The 20,877-nt window shown below is 38.5% G+C and overlaps 1 protein-coding gene and 1 long non-coding RNA gene across 2 annotated transcripts; one reads left to right on the top strand and one right to left on the bottom strand.

The window, feature by feature from the left end:
* Positions 1 to 773: 773 nt before the first annotated feature.
* On the top strand, positions 774 to 10,293 carry LOC117403394 (uncharacterized). Its single transcript, XR_004544559.3, has 4 exons — positions 774 to 928; positions 8,018 to 8,122; positions 8,204 to 8,267; positions 8,727 to 10,293. It is a non-coding gene; the product is annotated as an uncharacterized LOC117403394 (long non-coding RNA).
* Positions 10,294 to 11,777: 1,484 nt separating this feature from the next.
* LOC131737155 (small integral membrane protein 28-like) lies at positions 11,778 to 19,516 on the bottom strand. The gene is made up of 3 exons (XM_059024373.1): positions 19,302 to 19,516; positions 14,706 to 14,753; positions 11,778 to 12,973 (listed from the first exon to the last, which is right to left on the bottom strand). The coding sequence occupies exons 1-3, from the start codon at positions 19,404 to 19,406 to the stop codon at positions 12,575 to 12,577; spliced, it is 552 nt and encodes a 183-aa protein (XP_058880356.1). The 5' UTR covers positions 19,407 to 19,516; the 3' UTR covers positions 11,778 to 12,574.
* Positions 19,517 to 20,877: the final 1,361 nt, after the last annotated feature.

Genomic DNA, 20,877 nt, shown 5'->3' on the forward strand with positions numbered 1-20,877 from the left:
ACCACACGACTGACCATAATATTAATGTTACAGTTTATTACATATGATATAAATACTGATTGTAACTTTCTGTCTGAAAAAAAAAATCACCACAATGCACAAACAGCATCCCCAAATCGCTGTCAGCCGTAGAACAGAACCCTTTTCCATTTACACCGAACAAGCTTAATGTGTCTGATATGTCTGTCCACCTCACGAAATTCCATTTTAACTAACGGTTGGTAAGAATTCAGTATTAAAAACAATTACATGCGTTTTGGGATGTCAATTTGTTAAGTGTGGTTATAGAATAGTTTTTGCTTATAAGTTGTAAAGAATATATTTGTACTGACTGTGTGGCCTCAGTTTTGAGATGCAGGCGTGTTTTTTTTATTTTTTATATAGAAACGTTTTCATACTAACTTTTGTACTTCATAACATTTATTTAAAAATTAATGCCTATTATTAATCAAATTGATTAATCTTGTTACAGGAATGATTTATTGGATTTACTGTTACTTGGTTACTGTCTTGTTCACAGTCATCTTAAAATAACGTTAGAATATGTTTTGTTGGAAAATAAAAACAAATACATTTTTGACCGGTTCAGATTTGGCTGTTGATGTATTTATTTTCAAAAGGGTTTCTTCAGGTTGTGCTGCAGCAGCGCTCCGTTTTTTCTTTTTGGTCCACTTCACAATCTTGCACCAGAGCCCAATAAACCCCAGCGCAGGCATTGCACTATGGATAGGACGTAGGAACTGACTTTTTCAGTTCAGAAACAGTCCGGAATAATAAGTTGGCAGGACTCTTGTTTTCGTTATATACATAGGGAGGTTATGAAAAAAGCATATTAAAAAGGTACCCGTGTGACATTGTAGAGGCACTGGTATCGCTGCACACTTTTGAGAACGCCATGGCAGATGAGGGCGAAGAAGAAAAGGGAAAGGTACAATTCATGTGACATCTGTGCTGTTTACAGTGCTGCTGAAGAGTGGAGGGTAGAAATGATTCCGAGTTTTTGATTTATAGTTACTGCAAGATGTTCCTAACAAATAAGGGGGCCACACTGTATAGTAATATACATCCAGAAATAGTGTTACATTGCTTTAATCCCTTCTTATCGTTTTATTGTTGCATTTAGTGCTTAAAGAGTGTAACCTTATGCAAGTACTGTAGTCCACTGGTAATATAACCCATACTGTAAAAACAGTCATGCACACTTTTAACAATTGTGTTTCCTATAGTATGTGGTAAATCTTCATGATTATTATTTTTGCATTTGTGCCTTTTTAGACTTTTATGCAGTTTTTGTTGTTTAAATAGATTGCAGTGTTTTGATTACAGAACATTTGTAGTACAATGAAGTAATACTGTGCAAGGTACTGCATTGTGGTTTTGAAAACTGCATTCAAACTAAAAGGATGATTGCCTGCAGTACTCACTGCAGACTCTGTAGATGGCAGTATGAATAAATTACCTGTCGGTGGGAAGATGGCATTTAACATACATTATATGTGGGAAGATGGCAAAATCACATTAGATTACAATAGAAATGATTGTTTGACACACATTTTCAGTGGGAAGATGGCAAAACAATACTGGTTTACTGTTTATATATGCCAAAAACTTAAATCCAGCAGACCCGGCGCGTATTGGAGACCTGCAGCTTGGTGCCTCAGAGCCTTGGCGCCTCTGTGCTTCGGCATCCTCGGTGCCTCGAGAGCTACACGCCTCGGGGCCTTTCGAGCCCCGCACTTCGGCGCCCTCAGTGGCCTTGGTGCCCCGACGCTCCACAACCTCGGCACCTTGGTGCTTCGGCATCCTCGGTACCTTGAGGGCTACATGCCTCGGTGTCTCAACGCCTCGAGGTTTTTCAAGCCTGTGCAGTGGCGCCTTTGGTGGCACGCTGCCCCAGAGCCTCAGTACCTCAGTGCTTTGATGCCCTCGGTGCCTCGAGGACTACACCCCTCGGCGCTTCGACGCCTCGAGGTTTTTTTAGCTCCGCGCATTGCGCCCTTGGTGGCCTCGGGCCCCTGCGCTCCATAGCCTTGGAGCCTCGGTTCTTTAACATCCTCGACACCTCGAGGACTGTACGCCTCAGCGCTTCGAGGTCTTTGTAGTCTTGCGCCCCAGTACCCTCGAGACCCTCGGGCCCTTGGTGCTCTATAGCCTCAGTACCTCGGTGCTTTGACATCCTCAGTGCCTAGAGGACTCGGCGCTTCGACGCCTGCAGCGTTTTACTAGCACACTCAATTCCATGTTTTTTTTTCGGCGTCTCTGTGTTATACAGCCGCGATGCCTCGGGGCTTTGGCTCCGTCGACGTTCCAGAGCTACACACCTTGACTGAAAGGTCTAATTTCTACCCACGTGCATCCTGCAGGCGGAAATTGCCTCCGCAGGACAAACACACTGGCGCTTTTCTCGGACGAGAACCCTGTAACCAGCCTAGGAGAGCCATCGGCCTCAGGATCCCAGGCCTCCCCTCCCTACCCTCCAAGCCCTGTGCAAAGTATTCCTTCTGCGCAGGCTTCACAGCGCCACCGCAGTCACTGTACCTTGCACACAGACAGACTTAAACTCTAACATTGTGTACAAGCACAACTATTTCCAGCACGTTTAATGTCATAAACAATCTCATCCCTCATACCAGTCCATAAAATAGACAATTACAATCCCTTCTTTAGGTTCTATCGCCGTGGCTGCCCCGCCGCTACAGTGTTATTGACGTCTTAAATTTTAAGGGCAAGCTGCTTTTGAGATGACACTGGGAAATCTCTTTCTGAAACGGACTTAAGGGGCGTTCACACCGGACGCGGCGCGCATGCCCCCTGCTTGCGCGCCGCGCTGCAGTACTGTTCACACCAAACGCGGCAGGGTAAAGTCAGTGGGCGGTCCGTGGTTACGTCACGGCTGCAGGTACAGTGGCTTTTAGTTACCGAGCAACAAACAGTAAATGCCAGCGGGAAAATATAACTCTTTTGACAGAACTGAAGACACTGACAAATGACAAAACTGAGGAGTGAAAAACATTTTTGTTATAAAACCTAATTGTAACCCCCACACCACCACAACCCCCCTCCTTTTGTATTAATTTTGTTAAAAACTGTTAAAATATAATATATGTACACCAAATAAAATGTTTTGCTTTATCTTTTAAAAGTCTGTCTGCAGTTAATTTATCCCCCCCCCCCCCAAAAAAAAATGCTTACGTTATGTAGCACCACAATCACCCCAAACGACCGGACCCCCCCAAGTTGCTTTTAATATACACACACACACACACACACACAATACTTTGAATGCACAGCAAACAAACAAAAGAAATTGCGATCGCTCTGCTGTACCTGAGAAAGAAAAAAACTATGTAAGATTGTTGTGGGTACATGACATCCTGCAGAAAAGAAAACAGTACAGCAAAATACCTTCGGCTGCTCCAGGTGTGGCATGGCAGCACAGCATCGTTTAAATAAATAAATACAGCGGGTCTTTTTAAGTTTCCTATCCCATATTTTACATTTTTACTTATGGGTCATTCCGTGTCAATACATTATTGTCACCCATAGGTCTCAGATTTGGATAAAACGTTTTGCTTTATCTTTCCTTAAGTTATAGTCGCAGGTGCATAATTATTTTCAATGTGGAGTTTAGCACAAAAAATATATATTACCTCATTTACGTAATTATTTATATTTAATAATCCCATTTGTACACCCACAGACCACCATTCTACATCTTTTTTATAAATATCTTGGTAACTATTAATTGTTGTATTATACAACGCCGGGAAATCTGAAATGAAAGCGAACAGCTTTTCCTCCATTTTATTTTTTTATTTCTTCCTTGCAAAGGAACCTCCTACTTTTCCCTGATTGGCTGTTGGTAGGTTACGTCACTACGCGGCACGGCAAAAGTTGAAAACATTTTATCTCTTGCGCGCTGCGCGTAACCGCATTCATTGAAAACCGTTGCTAGTGTCGGGCCGCGTCCGGTGTGAACGCCCCTTAAGGGTCCATAATAATAATAATTATAAGAATAATAATAATAATAATAATAATAATAATAATAATAATGTACTAATAAAGCGTTGTGAATACAACCCCTTCAATCTCTGGCAGCTATAGCGGTCTGATGATGGAGTTTTGTTTATTTATATGTACAATACCAGTATTCAAGATTTGTAACATTCTTACTCTTAATCCTTTTTAAATTTTCTGACGAAAAACCTTTCCAAAAACGGTTCTCGTTCATTGGTCTAAAACTTTAAAATAGATTTTGTATGTTGAGCAATACCCCCCTCCCCTTCTGTCCCGAAAAAACAAAAAACAACAACCAAAAAATCACTGACAGACATTATCGGAAACTCGAGTGTTAAAAAAATAAATAAAATAAACAACATCACTGAACTGGCAATAATGATTATGTGTGTTATACTGACGCATTTGACAAAAGGCAAAGTTTTTGAAATTGTTATTTAACACAGTACACTTAAGATGTATTATTATTTTTATTATTATTTATTTCTTAGCAGACGCCCTTATCCAGGGCGACTTACAATCACAAGCAAATACATTTCAAGTATCACAGTACAAGTAATAATACAATTGAGAACAGCTGTGACAAAATACAATTCAATAATACAGCAGATAACAGTGTCAGTGATAGTTACATCAGGATATGATTAAATACAAAATACTACAGATTAAACACTTGGCAGACTACAGTACTCAAGTACAGGATTAAATGCAGTAAAATAGGGGGCAGATAAGAGCAAGTAAAGCGCATTTAAGGAAGGATGATAAGTGTCCCAGGGGAAAAACAGAGGAGTTCTACAGGTGCTGTCTGAAGAGGTGAGTCTTAAGGAGGCGCCGGAATGTGGTTAGGGACTGGGCAGTCCTGACATCTGTAGGAAGGTCATTCCACCACTGCGGAGCTTAAGTGAGTTGGTGACAGACAGGAGAGCGGTTTCAGTGGAGTGAGCAGAGCGGAAGCCAGATTGGAGAGGGTCAAGCAGAGAGTGGTTGGACAGGAAAGCAGAGAGCTGGCGGTGTACAGTCCGCTCTAGGGTTTTGGAGAAGAAGGGTAGGAGGGAGACAGGACGGTAGCTCTGGAGGGAGGTGGGGTCGAGGGTAGTTTTTTTGAGGAGGGGAGTGATAGAGGCTTTTTTGAAGGCAGAGGGAAAGAGACCAGAAAGGAGAGAGGTGTTGAGAAGGGAGGAGATGAAGGGAAGTAGAGCAGGAGCAGCAGCTTGAAAGAGGTGAGTGGGGAGGGGGTCCAGGGCACACGTGGTGGGTTTGTGACCCTGGAGCAGGGAGGAGAGGTCAGAGAAGGTGGAGAAGAAGGGTGAGTTAGTAGGGGATGCAGTGGGTGTAGGGGTTGGAGCGGGAGGGGGTGGGGGGGAGGGAGTTTGCGGATATCTGAAAGAGGCAAAGTCATCAGAGGAGGGAGGAGGAGGGGGGGTTAGGAGGGAGGAGAAGGTAGAGAATAGTTTACGTGGGTTGTTAGTGGAGGCTTGGATTACAGATTGGAAATAAGTACGTTTAGCAGAGGAGAGAGTAGAGGAGAAGGAGGAGAGGAGAGTGCGGTAAAGGTCTAGGGCAGCAGGGAGTTAGGTTCTCTTCCATTTCTTTTCAGCAGATCGCAGTGTGATTCTTGCTGAGCGGAGCGCAGAGGAGAGCCAGGGTTGGGGAGGGGAGGGGCGAGCAGGTCGGGAGGTGAGGGGACAGAGGGAGTCGAGGGAGGAGGTGAGGGAGGAGAAGAGGGTGGAGGTAGCAGAGTCTACGGAGAGTTGTGAAAAGGAGTTGATAGGAGGGAGGTGAGAGAGAGCAGTGGAGGCAAGGACAGAGGGGGAGAGAGAGCGGAGGTTACGGCAAGAGGTCACAGTGGGGGTAGGAGGAGCAGGGAGAGAGGGGAAAGACAGAGAAAAAGAGATGAAATAGTGATCAGAGAGGTCCAGCGGGGTGACAGAGAGGGTGGAGGGGCAGCAGGCCCTGGAGAAGGTGAGGTCCAGTTGAAGGCCAGCTTTGTGGGTAGGAGGGGATGGAGAGAGACAGAAGTCGAAGGAGTGAAGGAGAGGGAGGAATCCAGCAGAGTGGCTGGGGTTGGAGAGATGGATATTGAAGTCACCTAACAGGACAGTTGGGGTAGACAGAGAGGGGAGGGAGGAGAGTAGATAGTCGAGTTCATCTAGAAAGTGAGCGGGAGGTCAAGGGGGGCGGTACAGTACAATTAGCAGGAGTTGATAGGGAGAGGTTAGTTGGACTGCATGAAATTCAAAGGTATTAACAGAGAGCAAGGAGAGGTCGGAGGGGACAGAAAAGAGTAAGGAGGGAGAAAGGAGAAGACCAGTCCCACCTCCCCGTCCAGTGAGACGCGGGTCATGGGACAGGACGTAGAGAGAGGACAGGGCAGCAGGAGTTACAGTGTTATCAGGGGACAGCCTGGTTTCAGTGAGAGCAAGGAAATCGAGAGAGAGGTGGGAGGCAAAGGCAGATATGAAATCAGCTTTGTTAGCAGAAGAGTGACAGTTCCAGAGTGCACCAGAGAGTGTGCGGGAGGGGGGGAGAGGCAGAGGGATGAGGTTAGAGGGGTTGGAGGAGCAGCAGCGGAGAGAGGGTAGAGGACGAGGGCGAGAGGACAGAACAGGGATGTGAGAGACAGTCATAGCAGGACAGGCAAGACTAATAGACACAGTGGGAGCAGTGGGGTGGAGGGTACCGACCTGACTAGTAGATGGCTTCTTCCAGAGCGCTGTTAGGTTCAGATCTATTCGAACAGCGTCTCAGCGCAGGCCTCCCGTCGCTGGACTCCCACAGCTAGACTCCCACAGCTAGACTCCCACAGCTAGACTCCCGGTTCTTTTGTTGGTTCTCTTCTGTTTGCTGGCGCTTCTTGCTGGTGCGGAAATAGGCTGCTTGATTAATATTACAACTGTGTGGCAAAAGAACCAACTAAACTGTGTGGAAACCAATCAAATAGCAAATCAACTTCTAATCAATTTAACCACTCACCTGGTACTAATCACACACTAACTCAGCTAATTCAAACACCACCTTACAATGTTACCAAATGTAGTTAATTTAAAATTACTTGAAGCAGGAACTTACCTATCTGCCTCGGTCCCTGGTTACCTGTTAAACAGTAATCTAATGTGATATTGCCATTCCCCACATATAAAGAAGGTTAAAAGCCATCTTCCTACTACAAATGTAGAAAAAACTGCATTTTGAAAAGTAAGTGTATTGTTTTGCCATCTTCCCTATATCCATCTTCCCCATTATAACTGATAGAAAACAGTAATCTGCAGAGCTAGACAGTGTTTCTTGTTATCTTCCCTCATAAAAATGATTCTAATACCCATCTTCCCAGTAAAAATAGATAGAACACATATTTAAGTAGCTGGAGGTTTTTTTTTGACATCTTATGTTTAGTTCTTGTTTAAGGACATCTTTCCAATTTAAACTTAAAACCATTATTCTGAATACTTAAAGTAGTGTTTTAAAACTCAGCTTTTCTATAATCACTTGCCCACATACTAAAAAGCCACCGTCCATTTAATAGCAATTGGGTTGTTTCACTCAATGTTGTGGCATATATATTTTTTTATTTGCACTGCCATCTAGAGTTTAGAGGAGTCATCGCAGCCAATCATCCCAATCACCCTTTTACTTTGACCCGAAAAATGCGTCCATATAATAAATAATAATTGATGTGCATAAACAAATACATTTAAACAGATCTGTCCTATTGTAATCTTATTGCAAAACAACACTACAAAGAATTTTAGTAACATTTATTTTTTTCTTGATTTAAATATGAATGACCTATTTTGCATTACAACAAAACACAACCTTTAATCTCAAATAAATCATTTGTGCAATTAGACTACAAGAGCTTACTGACATGTTTTTAAATAAATTATAATTTATTTTATTATGAACGTTTCAAGATAATATAACTTGTTTTAAAGATGATCAGCGTTCTTTGTTTCTTTTAAGAAAAAAAAAAAAACCACTGTAAACCTGTTGTCTCTTGCAGTCTTGGGAATCCTTGACATCCAGAACACTCCCTGTGCCGGAGGGGCAGTGCTTCATGGCTCCGCAGCGTCCATCTTAGTTGACGTAGGACACTTCTTAGCAACAAGTAAGTGTTCTGCTTTGTCCTGGACTGAAACTGCAGTTACTTAGTGTTTCGTTTTATTAAATGCCTTTCTTTTTCTTTCAGGCAGAGTCAAAAGATATTTTAATTTTGCTGTAGGAGGGTTCATGTTAACAACGCTAGGATCTTGGTAAGTTATAAGTTCTCCACTGATTTCTGTCAGGACAGTTTTTAGGGCCCATTCATGCTAGATTTCTATTTTTAGATGTGGATACTAATCTATATCTTGAGAACCACACATGTTAACTGTGGCAGACTTATGAAACGAGCGTAACTTTAAGAAATCCTTCCTGTTGTCATTATATAGGTAGGATCAAAATACACAATTCTACTCCTGCTAAAATATCTGAGCTGATTTATATTTCAGAATTAGTTTCTCATTAATGTAATGTTATTGTTACTTTATGGAAGTAATGTAAAACAGGGATTGAAATAACATGATAAATAAAATATCTAAATTATGTATGTGTATATATATATTTTTATTATGTCTCAATCCTAAAATTCTAGGTGATGCAAATGTTTGGCCACAGCTTTACATGCATGCGGATTAAATCACACTCACTTTTCTTTTTATGTACATTTAAAGGTTCTACTGCAGATACAACAATGCTAAGCTTCGAATGTAGCAAAAACTGATCCAAGGTGGCTTAAAAAACAATGTCATGTATGAAGGTACCAGTCTGGACCCAACAGGAAAACAGAACAGCAGTCAAGGGGGTGGGTCATGAACAACAAATAACTCACTAAAGTGGACATTCTACTGGAAACCCATACAAATCAACATGTTTCAGAAGCAGTGCCTTTTCCTCAAGGGACCTAAAAGCTGCTAGTGAAAACGTCATTGCATAGATACAATTATGTTTATGTATTGTACTGTCTTACAAAGTGAGCCATTGCAAGCGTGTACTGATTAAAATATGTTCTATTGTAATGCTGTTGTTTATTTCTGCTTGTTATTAAGGCACACTAGTTCATCTAAACATTTAACAACATTTTGTTTTGTTTTTCTTTATACTGTATCAAATGTTCAATTGCATCTTGTATTGTGGAACAGTGTTACTGTTCATTTAAAAGAACTAAGCTACTGCACAGAAAACTTGCCTGCATTTTCTTTTAATGAAGACATTAGACAAGATGTTAGTAAACTTGGCTGAGTAGCCGTAACCTCAGAATGTATGAGTATTTTAAGTTATGGATTGTCTGTTATAGAAAGTGAGTTTAACCAAGAGATTTGAAGAAGAGGGTATAGGGAGGCAAGAGGTCATCACTGTTGTGTATATCTATATGGAACAGCCATTTTGTGTAAAATATTTAATTAAGGTCAGTATGGTCTAAGATGGGTTTAACATGGGAGCCAGGATGGTTTGATAAGACCAGTTTGCAAGTTGTTTCACAGACCCTGATTAGCACAATCTTGGACGGCCCAACCATTCCTTAGATAAGGTAGTCCAAGATCAATGCCAACCAGGGTATCCCAAACCTGATGTCAATTCTTGTGGACTACATGAAAATAAATCACCCCTAATTTTGTCATAGAAAGTATAAAATGTTTTTTGTGTTGTTATATACCGTAATACAATGAAAGCATCATTCAGATTACCTCAATTCCAGTGAACCTTGTGGAATTTATAAAACTTTAAAACGTTGTACCACTTGATGGCACTATTGTTGTTTTTGAAGATGTGTTTGGGATATCTGCAAGGATTCAAAATAAATAATATTATATTCAAAGAAATACAGACACTGCAGTTCATGTATCACCACTGTCATGTCATTAACCCTTTTGCTATGCATATAACCTGCAGGTGCCCGTTTCTCGAAAGGTTCGCAAGCACCTTTCCTCTTGCAAACTTCTAGCTAATGTGTTGTAACAGTTCTGGAAAGCATTACAGTTGCAAAACTGTCTACAAATTTACAATTAATTTTGACCTCTCACAACTCACAGAATCCTATTGCAAAACACAACCCTCGTACTGGTCAAGGCTTTTGAATATTATTATTTGTTTATTTAGCAGACGCCTTTATCCAAGGCGACTTACAGAGATTAGGGTGTGTGAACTATGCATCAGTTGCAAAGTCACTTACAATTACGTCTCACCCGAAAGACGGAGCACAAGGAGGTTAAGTGACTTGCTCAAGGTCACAAATAGCCACAGTGTTTAGATTAACAGAAGTTTGACTGTATTGCAAAATTCTAATTCCTATATACGAATCACCTAGAAACCTTTTTTTCCCTTTTAATGTGTATTATGTCTAGAACAGTTTCTATTGGTGATCTAGAAGCTGTCTAGTGTTTCTGGGTTTGTAGTAGTGGAGATGCCTGTACAAAGGTACTGTTTGAGAACATGTCACACTTAAATTGTTACTTAGAGTATCTATAGAACCACATGTCCAATTGTGATATAAACCTTGGTTACGGCATTCTTTACTCTTGATATCACAATCTGGGTATATATGAAGAAACCTGTCTGTATGTTACACTTAGACGTATATATATATATACATACTATATACATACTGTGAATGTAGGTCATTGTGATCTGCTTTTTTTATGGTACTGACAGCTTTTTTTTTTTTTTTTAAATGATGGGCAAATATGAAATCTTTACGAAGGAAGTTGTTTCACTTTCAATGGAACTACCCTAACATATATTTTCAGAAATTAACATGTATTGCAATTTTGCATACTTTAAGGTGATTTTTTCCTACCTTGCATTGATTTTAAATGTGTGCCGCAATGTCATCTTTTAATATTTACCACACCTCAAAATACTAAACAACATACGGAAGGGTGAAAGATTGTGCTCTCATTAAACAATAGTAGGAAAAAGGACCCGAAAAATTGCACAAGTGGCAATTGAAAAATAAAAATGTGGCAAAATACGGAAGTTAGGTTCTGCAAATATACCCTATGGTAGTTCAATTAAAGGTTAAACAACTTCCAGAATAAATATTACATTTTGTTTATAACTTCTAGGCACAATTCACTTATAGACCCTTGTCCTTTTTGGGTTCACTCACTCTGTTTATTCATGGACAGTTGCAATAAGAACCAAACACATTTATTTTTGCATATTTTATTTTTTAAAAACAGTTAATACTGTTAGATCCAGATACACAACAGTATTTTAGGCGACAATTGGAATGCTTTCTCCATTAAAAAAAAAATATATAGACAGTGAAGAATTGCTGTAAGGTAAGCTTATCTGAGCACTCTATTATGTGCAACACTCTTTTGCCCTTGTCAGAGAAAATGCACAAAAAGTACTTAAATTAAAGTACTATATGTTACATATTTAAACTTTATAGGATGGTTTCTTGATTGGAAAAAAATCACATAAACAAAGGTTTTTTGCATCAATGTTTGGTAGTTTACAGCATGTTGATCTTACTAGAGATGTAATTTAACAGTACCTTAAAGTCCGGGACTGTTGCTGTACTAGTGGCCTTAATATTGAAGGTGGTTTTATAATATTTAAGGCTATAAAAAAGTGGCGTTTTTTCCTGAAGTAGCAATAAATGCAAGGTTTTGCTGTATAGTATTACTCCTAATTACTCTCTTTCTGTTTTATATATATATATATATATATATATATATATATATATATATATATATATATATATATATATATATATATATGCCTCAAGTGATTGCCCATGTCCAGAGGATTAACTACTGGCAGATCTAACCACAATGCAACACAAAACATGGTGAGATTAGCAAACATACATGAAGGAGTGCATCACATGTGTAAAGGTGTTAATATTATGAATTAATCCATCATTCATTAAGCCTTAGAAGAAAATCAAAACTGAGACCAAACACTTCACAGTGAAAACAGAAAGTAACATATTAATTTATAGAATGTTTTGATACATACAGAACTGAAAATAATATAATAGAAAATACCTTTTTTTTTTTTTTTTTTTTACAATTTGACATCATAAAAAGTATTGCAAACTATGTAGCTGTTCTTCAATTCCTGACTTTAGAAACGGTATTGTTTGGACTCCCAAGTGGCTCATCCGGTAAAGGCGGTCTGCGTGGAGTGCAGGATGCGCCCTAGAGCCTAAAATACAATTGGATTTTTCAAATTGGGAAAAAAATGGGGTAAAATCAATTGGTGACTACTAAATTTAAAAAAAAGGTATTGTTTAATTTAGTGATCATGAAAAGCAGAAAAGCTAGTGACCTAACCCACCCCTGACATTTAGTCCTGGGTCTCTCTTAAGCAGAGAAGGCCTAATTATAACATTCTGTATTGTGGCTTTGTTAAGACCACCAGTAACTGGGGACCTAAACTGGATCTGAACCTAAGCCTCCAGAGTAGAAATGCATGAGTGACTAGAGAATTAGGCTTTTGCACCACCAGTTGTTGCAATGTTTTGTCCCTGGTTTCAGTAATATAAAATGTGGACAAACACTGATGAAAGCTATGATTTAATCTCCAAATCCTCTATGTTCACTTTACAGGGTGATACACGGTCACAGGAAGAGCTAGTGCTGCTTGGCCTCGAGGTTTTAATTATAGTTTCTTCATACAGTGGTGGCAGACAGACCATGAGAAACATTCCTTCAGAAAGATCTTCACTGGTGCTGAGAAACTGCTTGTTGTCCCTGTTCAGTGAGGACAGGAATTCCGCTTGTTGGTCCGATCCTTGGAAGTCTACAATGATGATATTTTGTAGGCTTGTTTTTTTCCGAGTACATCTCTGGTAGAACAGAAACGCAATTATCCCAATTAAAAGGAGAGTGACGATGGGAAGGACGATGTAGAATATTACCTCTGTATCTGAGTGATTGCTTGAGGTGTATTCATTCCAATGCTGACTCTGAAGTAGAACAAAATATATATATATATATATAAGGTTTAGTAAAGCTACAGATGGAACTTGAATAAAACAATGAGATCTGTTTCAATGATCTAGACAAATGTATTCAATGTTAAAGAGTATCTGTAGCTTCCATTCAAATTACATGTTCTTTGTTTTACTGTCCCCTAACCTTTTGTGATGCTTACAGTCATTCTGAGTTGTTCGAATTGCAATTACTTGTAAGGTATATTGATCCCCAAAAATCGCAATTTTGCCTGCACCTCAAAAAAGTAACTTGGTTTCAAATATGCTGCTAATTTTGTATAATATGTTTTTTTTTTCAATATCATGAATATTAAGTGTAGTAGTGACTGTGTAAATCATCATATGTAGCCAGTAACTTTACTGAACTATCAAGGTACCTTTGAGACCTCACCCCTGGGGTATAAAAGTAAGGACCCTCCATTAACAAAGTGGAGAGCACTGATGTCAAGCTTTAATTAAAAGGAAAGTTAATTGGAATAATTAACCAAAGAGAGAATGAGTTTGGGACTTCGTTTTCTAGAGAAGACGCCTGATCTACAAAGACAAGTGGACCAGTAAAACTGGACTAGAACCGACTAAATTTTCTCTGCCTTTTGTGTTTCATTGCCTGCCCCTTCTTAGATCCTGGCTCCACTGTTAAAGGACCCAATCCTCAAACAACTACTAAGGAACTGGTTTAATGAGTATAAACAGGTTCACATAACATTACCATGGACTGGGGTGCTCTGAGATATTAAACTGATTGGCTGTTGATTTAACCTTTCATTATTTTCTCTGATGCTGTTCTGTAACTTTGTAATCTGTATTGTATTCAATAAACAGTTTTATGCTACCAGAATACTGTATATTGTTATTGATGCACCGAAAGTGGGCGTTTCAAAATAGCGGAGGTACAATACCAGTGGAGCGGCTGTGATGTAATTTCCAAACATATTGGACTATTTGACCAACAACATATCTGTATGCATTATTTTTCGTAAAAAAATGTGAAAGTTTATTTAAATTAACAGCGTTAATTACTTGACTATTTTCCTTTTAAACGGAGTGAATCTGCAGCATTGCATGCAACATTAGAAACGCTCAGCTTGTTATTGTTTGTTCGGTCGGCCTTACATTAAAGAATATTTTCTTAACTGTATTAAAAAAAATGGACGAATAGCACGGTGTAGTAATGGTGAGCTATATGTAACGCTGTTTTTATGTATTTATTTTTTACATAGTTTTGCTATTTCTGTGATATTATTAGGCTTCACCGTGTATCTCGGCAGAAAAAAACAGGCTACAACGAAAACTTTAAACCCTTTTTTTCGTGGCAGTAAAGGGGACGTTAGAGTAAGAGAACTTTACTAAAATTAGTTACTTGTGCAGTGTTACATTTCTACCTAACCAAGACAAGAGCACACTAAATTATATCTGTATTGTAAGACCTAAGTAATATTGGAGAGAATAAACAAACAGTAGAACTTCAATTGTAAAACTTGCAGGAACAGAAAAGGCAAATGCAGGAGCTCATGCAAAATAAAGAAACTAACTGCTAAAGTCATCCACAGATGTATTCAAAGAATCGTTAAAGAAATACTTTCTTTGGAATTTTTTTTTTTGGCTGTATAAAAATGTTACTGGGTTGAGTAATTGATGAAAAAAATAAATTGTTCTATTTTTGTAAACTGTTTTTAATTGTATTTTGCTGTACAACAATACTTACATGTAATAGAAACATCTTAATTGCACTTGTAAACTGCACTGTAGCCACCTGTAAACAAAGCATGCAATATGCAACACTTGTTTTTATCCAAAACACAGACCGTCAACAAAAACATTAGTAGGAATATATTGGGATGTATTATAAGCACTGCATACATGAAAAACTACATAACATACATGCATATCCATGCTCAAAATGGAAAAACTTTCATTCACATCAAGAGTTATGTGGAATTGCAGGAAACTATATACACTTAATTAAACCAACATTTATATCCCTAGGCCAATAAATTGGCAATATCGTCTATTTTGCTTTGTGCAATCAGACCCTGCATAGCCTCTCAATTTAGTTTTCAATCCGTACAGGACTCTTGCTTATGTTTGAATTGACTTTTTACACTTTTTTACACTTAATAGAATCTCCCACTGTTACACGTAAAAAATGTAAGGTAGGTGCACAGCACATTTTACATACACTACAGACAACACACTAAACAAATACTCAGGGCCGGATTAAGTTTAATGGGGGTTCTTTGCATATTCATTTGCTTCACTTTACTTTTTTACTACCACCACACTCGATTAACATTAATGTCAGATTATTTAGTTTTAGCTGATCCATATTTTACTTGATTCGATGTTTGAATTAGCTCCAGTTTTGAAAATGAGCATTGGCCACAGTATTAGTTACTGGCAGTTTCAAATACAAAATGGGAAATGCAAACTGAAGACTGTTGTAATAGCAAGTTATCTGAAAATGTGTTGTCCTTACCTCTTATGAATATGTACATGTATAATAGGTTTGTAGTAAATATATATGCAGTCAAACAATGTTTCGCAAATACAATGATAGTACACAGCGCTTTCTTATGTAATGTTTTTTTTAATTATTATTATTATTATTATTATTATTATTATTATTATTATTATTATTATTATTTTTGTTAGAAGAATCAGCAGAGCTGCACACACAGGGACCAAATGAAGCAGGTTGTGTTTAAGACAACCTAAAAACGTCATGGAAACCCAGTTTAATAAAGCTGTACGATATCATTAAGTCACGCAAGGCCAAATTGGAACTCAAACATAGCTTCCCGTATTTTAATATGAATGAGTTTATTTGCATTTGGAACGAGAATTGCTCAGTCTAAGAGAAAACAACATGGAAACACACACAACCCGAAACTACTAACAAAATAGAGTGAGAAAAAGGTCAGACTTATTTTTATTTTTCCATGGAGATTGCCCCACTGTAATCCATATAAACCTAGGTCGTTTCCTCCTGTTGATTGATCTCCAATGTATTTTCCGAAATACTGGTACCTTCACATACATTTGTTGGTATTGTATGAAAATAGTGTGTCAGCGTTGGTGATTTGTTTAACATATCTTCCTCGCGACTGTACTTGTTGTGTTTCTGCTTTTCAGCGTCGCTCTCATACTTCCTAAATGCGGCTTTGCCAGACATTTACAGGATCTGATTTGCTTCACGTTCGCACCGCAGCACACCTGATAAAAGTGGCACGTGACTTGATCGCAGGTCAAGTCATATGATCAGGCAGTCCCTGCTCCTCCAATGCAATACGGCGTGGTTAAACAGACGTGTTGTTCCGATCCATACAGTCACACGCTATTTACTCATTTTTTAGATATTGTATTATAAATTATATATTTTTTTGGGGGGGGCCCTTCAAAATCTGAGGCCCTGGGCTGCAGCCCCTAAAGCCTCTGTGTTAATCCGGCCCTGTAAATACTGTGTGCATTTATAGTCTTGATGGTATTATCAATAAAACATAAATGCACAGGAATGTGTCTATAACACATCACCAAACATTAGTTCAACAAAATGGCATTACAATTTTAAACAAACAGCAGTGATCGAATAAATATAGCATGAGAGTTTTCTGAGAATAGGCAAAAGTATCAGCTAGGATTTTGTTCAAAAAACAGAAGCAGATTATAATGCTTCGGGTTTATGGAAACACGTAGATGCAGTAACTGAAGTGGGTTTTCATTTCAATAGTAGTTTACAGAAAACATAATCAGCAGTTTATTATCCACAAGCAGTCTGAGTCCCTGCATGTCTCATCTTAAGGAACCTTCCCCTTTTCTACAACGTTTTTGCCCGTTAAACCTCCAAATAGCAGTGGCAGGTATTTGTAACCGGTTTGCGTGTGTATACGCCTGTTGGTGCTTGTTTGTATGCCAGTGATTCAATTTAAGCACATGATTATCTCAGATTCAATTTCCTGCCAAACGTTTAAAAAAAATAATATAATATAGTGTCATGTTGTCCAGCCATGACCTTGATGTAGAGATTCAAGCATAAGGCAGCAGCTAACAGATACATCTTGCCAGCATTTTACTAATCAGATAAACCACTCTTTCAGTCCAAAAGCTTTACCTTACTTGAACCTTCGAGGACCTATATTTGAATGGCAAACCAACCAGTACCATTTTTTTTCTAGTGACGTACGATTGAATTGGCTTTAGAGGGCATTAAAGCTGGAAGTCACGTTAGCATTTGGTGAATTTAAGTAGACTCTCCCTGCTTAGCAGCAAATGTATGGCTGTAGCTGTGTACTTGTAAGCCTTTTTTTTTTACCAAATAGTATATTTTTTGTATATACTTAAAAGGGCTATAAGTATTAAAAAAAAAACCTGTCAATCATGTTATCTGTGGTACACTTCCATTCGCTATGTAAATCTCATATGAGCAGTTTGTAGCAGATATGTATTTTCATTTCAGAAAATGACAGCTGGTAACATACTAGGTAAAGCAAGCTCTTGATTTGCATGCTTCCCTTTCAAATGTATTGGAAGTGACCTATTTCAATTCCATGCCTTATGTGTGAAATTCTTAGTGGTACCAGCAAATCTCCTGCTGGACAAGATTACAATGCTAAACTTTCTGATTCACCACAACTAAGTCAGGCAAGGCAGTTGTTAGATACCCTGTTTACCTTCGCTGCCTCACCATAAAATGCTAAATAAATACATTCCTCTTAAAACAAAAAAACCACACTTTTTAAGACCACTGCGCAATATTTTCCTTTCATATGTCTGTGACAAGCAACTAGAACTGAAGACTAGCTCTTGAACTCAAAGTCAAAGGTTTTAAGAAATGACAAGTGTCCCAGAAGACAAGTGCTTATTGTTTTTTTTATGAAACTGATAGGGTAGGAGTTGTAGACTGTGATGTCTGTAAAGGTGTCAGTGAATATAAGATAATACAGTATGTACAGCTCTTTGGGTGGGCCACTGCACTACAAAGTGAAGCTGAAATCATGAAGCTATACTGGAATGTTCTGAAATCTACAGCTTTCATTGGCTGAGCGTGGCTTCATGATTTATAACACCCACAATAACCCCTTATTCCCACTCCTCAATAATGATTCAACATTTGTGTTCCACAGCCCATTTAAACAGCAGGAAGCTAATCAATGGACTTGTACAACTGAGACATTGGGGCCTATGTGATAACGAGCGCCAGAACACATTACCTGAAAAGAATACATTCTTATTCTGATCAGTTTTGCATGGATGCGCAAGCCCTGCTCTCAGAAACTCTTTCAGGGGACTGTTATGATTATTTCAGACAATCAAAGGTAACTAAATAAATTAGATTTACCTTTTTAAGAGCAGAACTCAAGAATCCCTGTGAAGTGTTTCAGTCAATAAGCAGCAGTTTTAAAACAGGTGTTCTTAATTAGTGTCATCTTATTGATTATAGCAGAGCAACTGACCTCTATAGAAAACAATGGCAGAGCAGTGTCCGGTTGTTGTATAGTTATGAATAATATTATAATGGTATTAATAATGACAGGCTATACCCATAAGAAGATGTAACTAAAATTAAAGAAGTAACCCTATTTCCTTAAATAAACCATTTACCCAATGCTGTGTTATTTACAAGAGGCATAGGTCCTCACTAACTGTGTATTGCATGTCATGTAACTAAACTTAAAAGTGGATCAAAATAACGTTTCTGTTCGTCTCACTTGAGTGTCCCTTTAATGTCACAAAAGGATGATTTAAGACCAAATGAACATAATTCAAGCACATCTTATTTTAAATATATTAAAACATGTGCTGATTAGTATTGTAATATCTGGAGCAAATAGTACAATTCATAGTACATGCAACATCCACAATTAGAAAATAGAGGCTCTTAAGGTCTCATGATTCGTGCGGTCTATGCTGCAACTGTGTATTGAAATAGAAAAGAGTTACATATTTTAAATATGTATAAAACCTACAGCATACACTGAACTAAGCAGCTCTTACCATCCAGTAAACCCAGAATATTATATATATATATATATGTTTAAATTAATAAAATTAACTAAGCCAAGTATACAAACATTTCAACTAGCACCTTTTTCAGTGTACACTGAAGCAGACATGTTTTCATACTTGACCTAGATTCTTATACTCAGAATTCTGATAGAGCATTCTGAAGTTTTGGAAAATTCCAGTGCAGGTTGACATATGTTGATATGAGAGGATTTTTTAAGCCATTGGTATGGGGAAAGAGTTAAATGTGCCCTATTGTTGAATGAATCAATTTAAAAGACAGACATTGACAGTCACCCACCTGCAATTGCTTTCCCACTAGTGGTGGTGGGACACCAGTGACCCAGTCATACGTTCCTCTACCAGCATGTCCAAACTTCATCCAGCTGCTCTCCAATAAGCGCATGCTGCCAGACCCAGTGCCTGTGGTGTCTGCGACTGCTAGCCTGTGAAAGTAAGCCCATCCAAAGCACTGATGACAGATTTATATCAAATCACTGTCTGATTCCCTGATCCAGTGTGGGGATGTTAATGGGGAATGATTATGTTCAAAGTCTTTCTGACTGCTCAAAGCCAATCTCTTTGGGATTTACTGCCTCTGCCCTATATAATGGGAAAAGCTGACTGCATCAGGTATCAGATGGGGGTGTGGGGTTAGTTTCAGAATCCCTGCATTATAATGATTGAATGATAAATTCTCCATGTGAATCAGATGGCACATGAAATATATTTATGTAGGTTAACAAAATATATGCAGTAATGAAAGCATAGGCTTATGATAACTAAGACCCGCTAACATTCATGTAATGATTCATCTTGAATGGATTTCTGGTACCTTAGCGATCGACAGAGAGACAGAAAGAAGGAAGTATTAGACAGGCTAGCTAAAACAGCTGCTAAATAAAACATTTAGCAGCCTAAGCTGATGGAAGAAAAGTGAAGTATGTGGCTGTGTTGTTACCAGTAGTATTTTCACTGCTGCTCACCCAGTATTATTATTATTTATTTCTTAGCAGACGCCCTTATCCAGGGCGACTTACAATTGTTACAAGATATCACATTATACAGATATCACATTATTTTTTACATACAATTACCCATTTATACAGTTGGGTTTTTACTGGAGCAATCTAGGTAAAGTACCTTGCTCAAGGGTACAGCAGCAAGAGTCCAGAGCCCTAACCACTACTCCACACTGCTTCCCGTACTTACATACAGCTGTACAGTTATGTAACATATAGTACTTTTAATCATTTTAGTATTTTAATGTACTTTTAATAATCGTTTTAATTAAACGTACAGGCTATTCAGTGAGGAACAATATTGATAAGAGCTTATGCAAACTGACTGTTTGATACTTTTCACACAAGCTGTTTTATGCAAAGAAGCATGTTTTTGTGAAACTTGTAGAGTAAACCTTTGGAGTTGAGGGCAATGCACAGTGGAGAGGCAATGTTCTTTGTCAGCAAAACCACAGAAAAGTAACACCTGTTTTTGGTTAAGGAGTTACTGACTGCCTGCCAAGTCAAGGTAGACTGAAACATATTCAAGGTAATGTTATTATACATTGAATATTAGGAGAATCAGGAGAGAAAATTGAAAAGGTCGGCGCAAACCGCTGCCGCCTGTTGCTCCTTGTGACCTTTTTTGTGTTGTGCACCTTTCATAAAACTTAAGGTGAGGGTACCCCTTATGGTAAAATTTTACAGTTATAGAGTGCTAAAAATAATTTTAAAAATCTAAAATCAATAAACATAAAATTGTATGTAACTGCCACATGGAGTGTTGGGAGAGTCATGCAATCGGGAGCTTGCTGGTTCAAATCTTGGTTGTGTTGAGTTGCTAAACATTAATAAACTTGAGTACCAATCAATGGA

Source organism: Acipenser ruthenus, chromosome 5 (assembly GCF_902713425.1).
Source record: "Acipenser ruthenus chromosome 5, fAciRut3.2 maternal haplotype, whole genome shotgun sequence".
In the NCBI taxonomy this organism is placed as follows: Eukaryota; Metazoa; Chordata; class Actinopteri; order Acipenseriformes; family Acipenseridae; genus Acipenser; species Acipenser ruthenus.